This window comes from Dipodascopsis tothii, assembly GCF_038497935.1.
Source record: "Dipodascopsis tothii strain CBS 759.85 unplaced genomic scaffold V1510scaffold_60, whole genome shotgun sequence".
In the NCBI taxonomy this organism is placed as follows: domain Eukaryota; kingdom Fungi; phylum Ascomycota; class Lipomycetes; order Lipomycetales; family Lipomycetaceae; genus Neoaidaea; species Neoaidaea tothii.
In genome coordinates this window covers 1-9,913 of record NW_027118044.1, presented here as the reverse complement: position 1 = coordinate 9,913, position 9,913 = coordinate 1, and the positions used below count along the sequence as shown (strand labels likewise).

General features: G+C 71.2%; 4 protein-coding genes across 4 annotated transcripts; 2 read left to right on the top strand and 2 right to left on the bottom strand.

The window, feature by feature from the left end:
* Positions 1-662: 662 nt before the first annotated feature.
* On the top strand, positions 663-2,977 carry V1510DRAFT_424191 (glutaminyl-tRNA synthetase). The gene is made up of 2 exons (XM_066935059.1): positions 663-774; positions 865-2,977. Exon 2 carries the CDS (start codon positions 894-896, stop codon positions 2,898-2,900), a length of 2,007 nt encoding a protein of 668 aa, XP_066786367.1. The 5' UTR covers positions 663-774; positions 865-893; the 3' UTR covers positions 2,901-2,977.
* V1510DRAFT_432464 (mitochondrial carrier domain-containing protein) lies at positions 2,771-4,394 on the bottom strand. The gene is made up of 3 exons (XM_066935499.1): positions 4,250-4,394; positions 3,985-4,163; positions 2,771-3,954 (listed from the first exon to the last, which is right to left on the bottom strand). The coding sequence occupies exons 2-3, from the start codon at positions 4,051-4,053 to the stop codon at positions 2,953-2,955; spliced, it is 1,071 nt and encodes a 356-aa protein (XP_066786366.1). The 5' UTR covers positions 4,054-4,163; positions 4,250-4,394; the 3' UTR covers positions 2,771-2,952.
* Positions 4,395-6,091: 1,697 nt separating this feature from the next.
* V1510DRAFT_308689 (uncharacterized protein) lies at positions 6,092-7,304 on the top strand. Its single transcript, XM_066930724.1, has 2 exons — positions 6,092-6,320; positions 6,352-7,304. The coding sequence occupies exons 1-2, from the start codon at positions 6,253-6,255 to the stop codon at positions 7,274-7,276; spliced, it is 993 nt and encodes a 330-aa protein (XP_066786365.1). The 5' UTR covers positions 6,092-6,252; the 3' UTR covers positions 7,277-7,304.
* On the bottom strand, positions 7,248-9,719 carry V1510DRAFT_424185 (Sac2 family-domain-containing protein). The gene has a single exon (XM_066935058.1). The coding sequence runs from the start codon at positions 9,348-9,350 to the stop codon at positions 7,338-7,340; it is 2,013 nt and encodes a 670-aa protein (XP_066786364.1). The 5' UTR covers positions 9,351-9,719; the 3' UTR covers positions 7,248-7,337.
* Between the last annotated feature and the right edge of the window lie 194 nt (positions 9,720-9,913).

Genomic DNA, 9,913 nt, shown 5'->3' with positions numbered 1-9,913 from the left:
CGGCGCGGTCGGTGGTCTACCCCCCCCCCCCCCCCCCCCCCCGGCCCCCCCCGCCGGAGGCTCACCAATCACGAGCCTCCGGCGGCGACTCCGTCGAGGGTAGCTGCCTTCGGCAGGACCGCGGCGCTCGTGTAACCTAGACAGCGCATTTGCGCCGCACGGTGTGCGGCGTACTGCCTGTGCGACTGCCCGTAGGGCAGCCACCCCGACGGAGTCGCCGCCGGAGGCTCGTGATTGGTGAGCCTCCGGCGGCGACTCCGTCGGGGGTAGCTGCCTTCGGCAGGACCGCAGCGCTCGTGTAACCCAGAGAAAAGTTGCGCCGCACGGCGTGCGGCGTGCGTGACGCGGCTGCGTTGCATGACGCCGCACGGCATGCGGCTGCGCACGGCCCTTCCCCGCTCGCTCAGCCACGCCGGCAGAGTCGCAGATCAAGCGGCGGGAGCGCGGTGGCAGGCGGCCGGCCGATCACGCCGGCAGATCAGGTCCGCGCGCCGCGGCCGGCCGCGCCCGCCCCCAGATCGCCGCCAGCAGACCTGCGGCCGCCCAGCCGGCCGCCGCCGCCTGTTCCGCCGCCACTGCGCAGCAGTGCAGCAGGGATGAAACGTGACCTTGTGGCACGTCCGCGTGTGGCACAGCGGCATCGTGTGGCACTTGCAGGTCCCAGTGACTAATCCCAGTTTCGTGTAAATAAAATAAACCGATCAGCGCGAGATCTAAAATTTTTCCACCAGACAATTGCGCACGCACACACGCTCAAATCGTCGGGCGCAGGCAGTAAGTGGTTCAGACGGGCGACGGGCGATGGATCGGCGTCCACGGGGCCGGCCGCGGGCGCGGCGGCGCGCAGCAGCGCTGACAGATCAGATAGCAAGATTCGACCGAGCACGACCCAGATGGCTTCGGACGCAGACAAGCTGGAGCCCAAGATGGCGGCGCTGTCGGTAGCGGGCGCGGCGGACAAGGCGGGCGCGGTCGGCGCGGACGCGGCGAGCAAGGCGGGCGCCGGCGGCGAGGGCGAGGGCGAGATGTCCAAGCGGGCGCTGGCCAAGCTGGCCAAGAAGGAGGCCAAGAAGAAGGCGGCGGCGGCCGGGGGCGCGGCCAAGCCCAAGAAGGAGCCCAAGGCCAAGGCCGCGGTGGAGAGCGAGGAGCGGCCGACGCGGGACATGTTCACCGAGGGCTTCCTCGGGGACCTGCACAAGCCCGGCGGCAACGAGCAGACCCGGCCGGAGCTGATGGAGCAGCACCTCAAGGCCACCGGCGGCAAGGTGGTCACGCGGTTCCCGCCCGAGCCCAACGGGTACCTGCACATCGGGCACTCCAAGGCGATCGCGGTCAACTTCGGGTACGCCAAGCACCACAACGGCATCTGCTACCTGCGGTTCGACGACACCAACCCCGAGGCCGAGGAGGAGCGGTACTTCACGGCGATCCGCGACATGATCAAGTGGCTCGGGTTCGAGCCGTACGCGATCACGTACTCGAGCGACCACTTCCAGCGGCTGTACGACCTGGCCGAGGACCTGATCCAGCGCGGCAAGGGCTACGTGTGCTTCTGCACCGGCGAGGAGATGCACGCGCACCGCGGGGGCGACAGCGGCGGCGCGCGCACGGCGTGCGCGCACCGCGACAAGCCGGTCGCGCAGTCGCTGGCCGAGTTCCGGGACATGCGCGACGGCAAGTACGCCAAGGGCACGGCGACGATGCGCATGAAGATGGACCTGGACGACCCGAACCCGCAGATGTGGGACCTGGTGGCGTACCGGGTGCTGAACGCGACGCACATCCGCACGGGCGACCAGTGGAAGATCTACCCGACGTACGACTTCACGCACTGCCTGTGCGACTCGTTCGAGAACATCTCGCACTCGCTGTGCACGACCGAGTTCTACCTGTCGCGCCAGTCGTACGAGTGGCTGTGCGACGCGCTGGACATCTACAAGCCCGCGCAGCGCGAGTACGGCCGGCTGAACCTGACGGGCACGATCATGAGCAAGCGCAAGATCCTGCGGCTGGTGAACGAGCACTACGTGCTCGGCTGGGACGACCCGCGGCTGTTCACGCTGGCGGCGATCCGGCGGCGGGGCGTGCCGCCGGAGGCCATCCTGGCGTTCGTCAACGAGCTCGGCGTGACGACGACCAACAGCAACATCCAGGTCGAGCGGTTCGAGAGCTCGATCCGCAAGTACCTGCAGGACAACACGCCGCGGCTGATGCTGGTGCCGGACCCGGTGCTGATGGTGCTCGAGAACGTGCCGGAGGACTTCTGCGAGGAGCTGGCGGTGCCGTACAAGCCGGGCGCGCCCGAGTACGGCGAGCACACGGTGCCGTTCACCAAGTACGTCTACGTCGACCGGTCCGACTTCCGCGAGGAGGACTCGCCGGACTACTTCCGGCTGGCGCCGGGCAAGTCGGTCGGCCTGCTCAAGGTGCCGCACACCGTGCGGGTGACGTCGTTCACCAAGGACGCCGCCGGCGTCGTCACCGAGCTGCGCGCGGTCTACGAAAACGCGGGCGAGAAGACCAAGCCCAAGACGTTCATCCAGTGGGTCGCGCGCAGCGCGGCGCACGCGTCGCCGGTGCGCGTCGCCGAGGTGCGCAACTTCAACCCGCTCTTCCGGAGCGAGAACCCCGAGCGCCACCCCGGCGGCTTCCTGGCCGACATCAACCCCGACTCGCTCGAGGTCTGCACCGGCGCCGTGCTCGAGACGGGCTTCCGCGACATCGTCGCCAGCCTGCGCGCGGAGCACGCCGCCCGCGGCGACGTGCCCACGCCCGAGTGCACGCGCTTCCAGGCGCTGCGCGTCGGCTACTTCTGCATCGACCAGGACGCCACGGACGACCGCGTCGTGCTCAACCGCATCGTGACGCTCAAGGAGGACACGTCCAAGCGCAACGCGTAGCTGAGAGATCTATCTGTTGGCAGGAATACTATGTACACATCGAACGGGCCCGTCAGAGAAAGCCGGGCCGGGTGGCGTCGTCCTCGAGCACGCGCAGGACGCTCTGGTAGACAAACAGCATGATGCTGCTCTGGGTCGACATCCAGATGAACCGCGGGCCGATGCCGGCAAACAGGCCGGCCAGGCCCTCGTGGCGGTAGATGGCGCGCAGCGCCTGCAGCGTGCTCTCGGACTCGAGCTTGCTGACCGTGCGCTGCGCCGTGTGCAGGCTGCGCTGGCCGGCCGGCGCCGCCGGCGCGGCCTTGGCGGCCGCGCCCGTCGTCGCGAAGAACGCGGGCTTGCCCGGCGGCGTCAGCGGCTTGGTCTCGGTCCGCAGCTGCGTCTGGATCCGCGTCTTGATCAGGTCCAGCGGCGTCGTGATGATCCCGGCCAGGCCGCCGGCCGCGGCGCCGGTCGCCAGCTCGAGCGGCACGCCGATGTCGCGCGAGTCGGCCCACAGCCGCGCCCACGCGTGGAACCGCTCGTAGAACGCGAACTGCAGGGCCGAGCACGGCAGGTCGCGGATCAGCGTGGCCTTGTAGCCGAAGAACAGCGCCGACGGCTTCTCCTCGCGCACGATCGTCACCAGCGCGTCCCACGTCCCCCGGTAGTTGTACCCGCTCGTGTAGTGCGGGTTGTTGTGCCGGCCCTGCAGCTGCAGCCGCGCCTTGAGCACCTCGGACGGCACGTAGATGACCGACGCCGCCAGGTCGCCCAGGAACCCCGACAGCAGGTGCGCCGGCGTCTCGGGCAGGCCCCACCCGATGAACAGCCGCTTGGACGTCTCGTACGTGCCGAAGAAGAGCGTGTTGCCGGGCAGGCTGCCGATCATGGCCGGCGCAAACCCGCCGTAGAGCCCGCGCATGACGCCCTCCTCGCGCAGGATTGTGCCGTACGCCGACAGCATGTTGCGGTACTTGGCCCCGCTCGCGCCCTGCTGCCGCGTCTTGACTGTGTCCAGCGAGTGCATCGTCGCGTCCCCCATCCCGCCGCCGATGCCGCCGGCGATCATGTTCTGCGTCAGCGAGCCCGTGCGGCCACCTACCCACACCAGCGGCTGCTGGTCCGGCACCACCGCCTCTGGCGGCGGCGTCGTTCCTCCGGCGGAGAGCATGCTGTGCGCGGTCCGCCGCGTGCGTGTATGCGTGCCGGGCACGCCCGACCTCGCTGATGCCGATCCGGCTCGTCGGCCGTCGGATGCTGGTGCCTGCGGGTCTGCGAGGCCTGGAGCCGTCAGCGCGCTCGGACGGAGCGGACGGCGCGGCGGCCGGCTGGCCCGGCCCGCCGCGCGCGCGCGCGCTCGCACTCACCGATGTCTGCGCCTGGCAATTGCTGTGCGCGGAACACTGTCGGGTCGGTGCGGTCTGACGAATTTTTTTAGGCTGCGCCAGCCGCGGACCGGCCGCGTCACGTGAGCGCCGCACACCGTGCGGCGCGCTGCTGCGCCTCGTCATGCGGCTGCGCTAGTGCACCCGCGCCGCGCGGCGATGCCCCGCGAGGCGCGAAGGCGAGAGGCTCGGAGCCCGGCGGCGAGTCGCGCGGCGGTCGCGGCGGCGATTCGCGCGGCGGTCGCGGCGGTCGCGGCGGTCGCGGCGGTCGCGGCGGCGAGCCCGCGGCGGGTGCCTCAACGCCAGCCGGCCACGGCGCACGGACTAGCGCACGTGACTACGCAGCTGGCCTGCTGCGTAATAGCCACGCAGCACGAACGGCGCGTGACACGGCGTACGCGAGGCTGTATGGCCATGTATGACACACGAGTGGCGGTGCGCCTGGTCGCGTGTCATGCCTCTGACTAACACTGCGACGCGGCCGGTCGCTACAGCGGCTGTGCCGTGCGTACGCGACGTCGTGCCACGTAGGCCAGCCTCCGGACGCCCGGCGGCCGGTCGGGGGCTGTTGGCGTGGCTGCTTTCGGCAGGTTACACCAGCGAGGCGAGCCGCGCTACGTGCGGCTCAGCACGTGCGGCTCGGACGAGCTCTTTCACGGCCGCCTGCGCCGGGCACGTCGTTCGTGCGCCTCCGGCGGCGACTCCGCCGAGGGCAGCTGCGGTGGGACGCCGGCCGCGGCTACGCCCGGCGCGAGCCTCCGGCGGCGACTCCGTCGAGGGTAGCTGCCTGCGGCAGGTGCGCCGACCCGCGAGCCGCACTCTGTGCGGCTCAAATCTAGGATTGCGATGGCGCGTCACTGGCGAGCCTCCGGCGGCGACTCCGTCGAGGGTAGCTGCCTGCGGCAGGGCACGATAGCCGCGAGCTGCGCTCTGTGAGCCTCCGGCGGCGACTCCGTCGAGGGTAGCTGCCTACGGCAGGTGCGCCGACAGCGAGCCGCACAGAGTGCGGCTCAAGACTAAGGCTGCCGATGGCGCGTCACTGGCAAGCCTCCGGCGGCGACTCCGCCGAGGGTAGCTGCCTGCGGCAGGGCATGATAGCCGCGGGCTGCGCTCTGTGCGAGCCTCCGGCGGCGACTCCGTCGAGGGTAGCTGCCTGCGGCAGGCTGTGCCCTCAACATGAGCCGCACAGCGTGCGCTCAGATGAAATGTCGACGGCGCGTCATTGGCGAGCCTCTGGCGGCTCCGTCTGCGGTAGCTGTCTTCGCTAGACAGGCAACGCGTGCAGTCGCATAGATGAACCTCCAGCCGCGACAAGCATGCCTGCCTCGGTTACAGGAAGTGCGAGCCGCATATAGTGCGGCTCAGATCAGACTCCGCAGGCACCCACTCGACGGAGCGCCACCGGAGGCGCACCAATGACGCGCCATCGGCAGTCCCTACACTTGAGCCGCACAGAGTGCGGCTCGCGCTACCGGCATACCTGCCGCAGGCAGCTACCCTCGACGGAGTCGCCGCCGGAGGCTCGCACAGAGCGCAGCTCGCGGCTATCGTGCCCTGCCGCAGGCAGCTACCCTCGACGGAGTCGCCGCCGGAGGCTCGCCAGTGACGCGCCATCGACAACCTTAGTCTCGAGCCGCACTCTGTGCGGCTCGCTGTCGGCGCACCTGCCGCAGGCAGCCACCCTCGACGGAGTCGCCGCCGGAGGCTGCCCAACCTGCAGCGCGCGCCCTCACAGGCAGCTACCCCGACGCCGCCGAGGCTCGCCTCTGACGCGTCGCACGCGTCCGGCGGCCGGCCACGGGGCGTCCCGCGTCGGCAGTGCCGCACGCGAGGGGCAGCTTGGTAGGGTTAGGCGGGACGCGTATCACGTGTGACGCGCCGCACGCGCCGCGGCGCGTCCATCACGTGGAGAATAAACACAGCGCGCCCCCCGTCACCCGACGCGTACCCCAGTACACACAACCTCGCACAAGCACTACACCAAGATGAGCGGGCGGCTGAGCAGTCTCAAAAAGAAGGAGCTGCAGGACCTGGCCAAGGAGCTGCGGATCGAGTGAGTAGGGCGGCGGCGGCGCTGACGGCAGCGCGGACGGGCTCAAGTCGGACCTCGAGGCGCGCATCAACCAGCACCTGGCAGAGCACCAGGGCACGCTGGGCAGCAACCCGCGGTACACGCAGTTCTACAGCTCGATGATCGCGTCGCCCGGGCCGGTGGGGTCGGTGGCGGGCGGGTACAGCCGGCGGCGGTCGACGGTGCGGAGCAAGACGCCGGCCGACGCGTCGCCGCTGGCGCGGCGCGCGCGCACGCCGTCGACGGACGAGACCGCCAGCGAGACCAGCGAGGCGTCCACGATGGCGCCGGCGCTGGACCTGCTGGTGGGCTCGCCGTCGGCCACGCCGCTGGCGCGGCAGGCCACGCAGACGTTCGAGAAGATGTCGGCGGTGGCGTCGTCGGCGAGCAAGGTGGTCAAGAAGCGGACGGCCAAGCCGGCGGGCGCGGCGCTGCGGTACACGACGCGCGCGCGCGCGCGGCTGTCCACGGCGGGCACGGTCAACGCGCTGGCGGCGGCGACCGAGCTGGCGGTGCTGGTGTGCGAGCTGGTGCCGACGACGGCCAAGCTGGGCGGGTTCACGCTGCCGTGGGCGCCGTACGTGACGGCCAAGGCGGTGGTGGTGCCGGACGTGGCCGTGCTGGCCTCGTACGCGCGCTTCTGGCTGCCGGTGCTGTTCTGGGCGGTGCACGCGGTGGGGCTGCCGGCGCTGGCCTCGTACGTGTTCAACTTCACGGTGGTCAAGGCGCCCAGCGGGCGGTCGCGCTACACGCTGGACCCGTTCACGTTCAACGTGGTCAAGCTGCTGCTGGCGCACTACGTGGTGGGCCACCGCACGGCGTTCTGGACGCCGTTTGCGGGCGGCCGCGCGGCGGTCGACGACGCGGTCGACGCGCTGCCGTACATCGGCAGCGCCGTGGGCGTGCTGACGGCGATCTACGTGGCCATCCTGCTGTGAGCCGGGTGTGCCGTTATCCTGCCCGCGGGCTTGTACATTAGCTGCCAACTGTATCCTTAGGCTACCGCCGGTAGGCGTCCACCAGCCGCCGGAAGTGCGCGCGCTCCTGCTCGGCCAGCCGGCCCTCGGTGTCGGAGATGATGGTGGCCACGAGCATGTAGTTGTTGAACAGGAACCGCTCGCGCTCGGCGGCGGCGCCGTCGCCGTCGCCGACGCGGGCCGAGATCTTGGTCAGGAAGGCCTCGAACTCGTTGCGCAGCCGCACGAGGCTGATCGACACCGGCTCGGACTCCTTGTCCTCGGGCGCGAGCTCGAGCAGGCCGACGAGGAAGCTGGCGAACTTCTGCGTCACGGCGTGCGGCGCGGACGACGTCGGGCCGCCGCCGCCGCCGGCGTAGGCCAGGATCGACGAGATCGACGGCAGCGCCGCGGCCTCGGCGCCCGCCACCGACGCCGGCCGCCCGCTCAGCCGCCGCAGGTTGTCGGCGTGCGTGTTCATGATGGTCTGGAACCGCGGCCACAGCACCATCGCCAGCCGGTGGCAGTACGCCTCCGCCGCCGGCACCTTGCGGTGCTGCAGCTCGAACTCGATCGCGTTCACGACCCGGATGCACAGCAGGTTGCCGAACGCGTCCAGCCCGGCCTGCTCGGCCAGCCGCCGCGCGTACGCCTCGCCGAGCGCGTACGTGGGCTCGAACACGCTGTCCACCAGCGCCGCCTGCGCGTCCGCGCGCTTGTGCCCGAAGAACTCGGCCGCAAACAGGTACTCGGCCGACACGTTGTCCATCAGCGCCAGGTTGAAGCTGCGGAAGCCCGTCTCCATCCACACCGGCTCGGCCGCCTTCTCGGCCGCGGCCTCCAGCAGCACCGCGCTGTCGGTCGAGAACGTGACGTTGATCCGCCGGCCCAGCACGAGCGGGTCGCGCGTCGCCGCCGACACCGGCGCCTTGATCGCCGTCGCCGACAGGATCCCGTACCGGCGGTCCTCGTTGCCCAGCAGGCTGCCCTTGTCGACCGCGTGCACGCGCAGCCGCTCCAGCGCCTTGACGTACCGCCCGAAGTTGGCCGCGTAGTACCAGCGCATGGTGTTGGCGTAGCCGCGCGCGATGCCCTCGGCCAGCTCCGGGTTGACGTACGCCAGGAACGCGTACAGCTGCCGGTGCCGCAGAAACACGCCGGCCTGGGCCTGCTGCGCGTTCACGCCCGGCGCGCGCAGCCCGCGGATCCGCGCCGCAAACAGGTCGCGGATGCGCTCGACCGCCTTGCCGGCCAGCCGCCGCAGCACCGGCTCGACGTCGTCCACGAGCGCCACCGGCGTCGGGTCCACGCGCGCGGCCTCGCGCTTGAACTGCTCCATCCGCCGCAGCCGCACCCACAGCACCTGCACGCACCGCGTCCACCGCGGGCCGATCTCGCCGCCGACGATCTCCTCGATCACGTACGGCGGGATCAGCAGGTCGTCCACCAGCGCCACCACCTGGCCCTCCAGCGCCCGCCGGTTCTCCAGCCGCTTGTTGAGGAAGATCGACCGGTTCTGGAGCGTCTCGATCTCTGCCGACAGCAGCCCGAGGTCGTTCTGGAACGCCGACAGGTACTGCTCGACCGACTCGAGCACCGCGTCGCTCTTGTGGATCGACACGTGCAGGTCCTTGAACCGCTCCATCTCCTCCTCGTACCGCACCGCCACCCGCGCGTCCGCGTGCTCCGGCTCGGCGTGCTCCGCTGCGGCGAGCAGCTCGGCCAGCGTCTGGCCGGGCTGGGCCCCGACCGACTCCGGCCCGGGGCACTCGCGCACCAGCGCCCGCACGTCTGTCCCGGGCGCCTCCGCCTGGAAGTCCTCGAAGTTGATCAGCCGCCGCAGCACCGCCACCGGCGCCTCCGCCGGCCGCTCCTCGCGCGGCTCCGGCCGCTCGCTGCGCCGCCGCTCCGGCCGCGGCGCCGGGCCAGCCGCCGCCTGCGACGGCCGCCGCCGCGGTGCCGGCTGTAGCCGCGGGTCCCGGCCCTCGCTGCGCGGGCCGCTGCTCCCGTTCGCCGCCCGCCCGCCCGTCAGCCGCGACGTGTTCCAGATCTGCATTGCGTCTGCCTGTGCGCGGATGGAGGACGTGATGTGCGGCGGCGTCGCCAGTCCTCATTGGGACCGGCGCCGCACGCTGTGCGGCGCGCTCCTTTGCTATGTACATCGCGCCGCACCCCGTGCGGCGCACACCCTGCCGGCGCCCTGCCGCGCCGCCTTTGGCAGGCGCACGGCAGCCCGGCATTGTACGTTACACAAAACACGCCCGCGCGGACGGACGGTAGCGCTGAGACATTGCAGGTTGTACAAACGACGCACTATCATGAGCCGCACAGCGGCGCTTGCTTGTGCTACCTGGCGAGGGCAGCCACCTCGACGGCGCCGCCGCCGGAGGCTCGCTGTGGCGGTGCACGAGCCTCCGGCGGCGACTCCGTCGAGGGTGCGCCCTTCGGGCAGCCGAGCCGCACGCAGTGCGGCGCGTGTGCGCTTGTTTGTGCCACCTGCCGAAGGCAGCCACCCTCGACGGAGTCGCCGCCGGAGGCTCACCGTGGCGGTGCACGAGCCTCCGGCGGCGCCAGCCGGCCCGGGGGGGGCCCTAGCGCCGCCAGAGCAACACCCAGTGC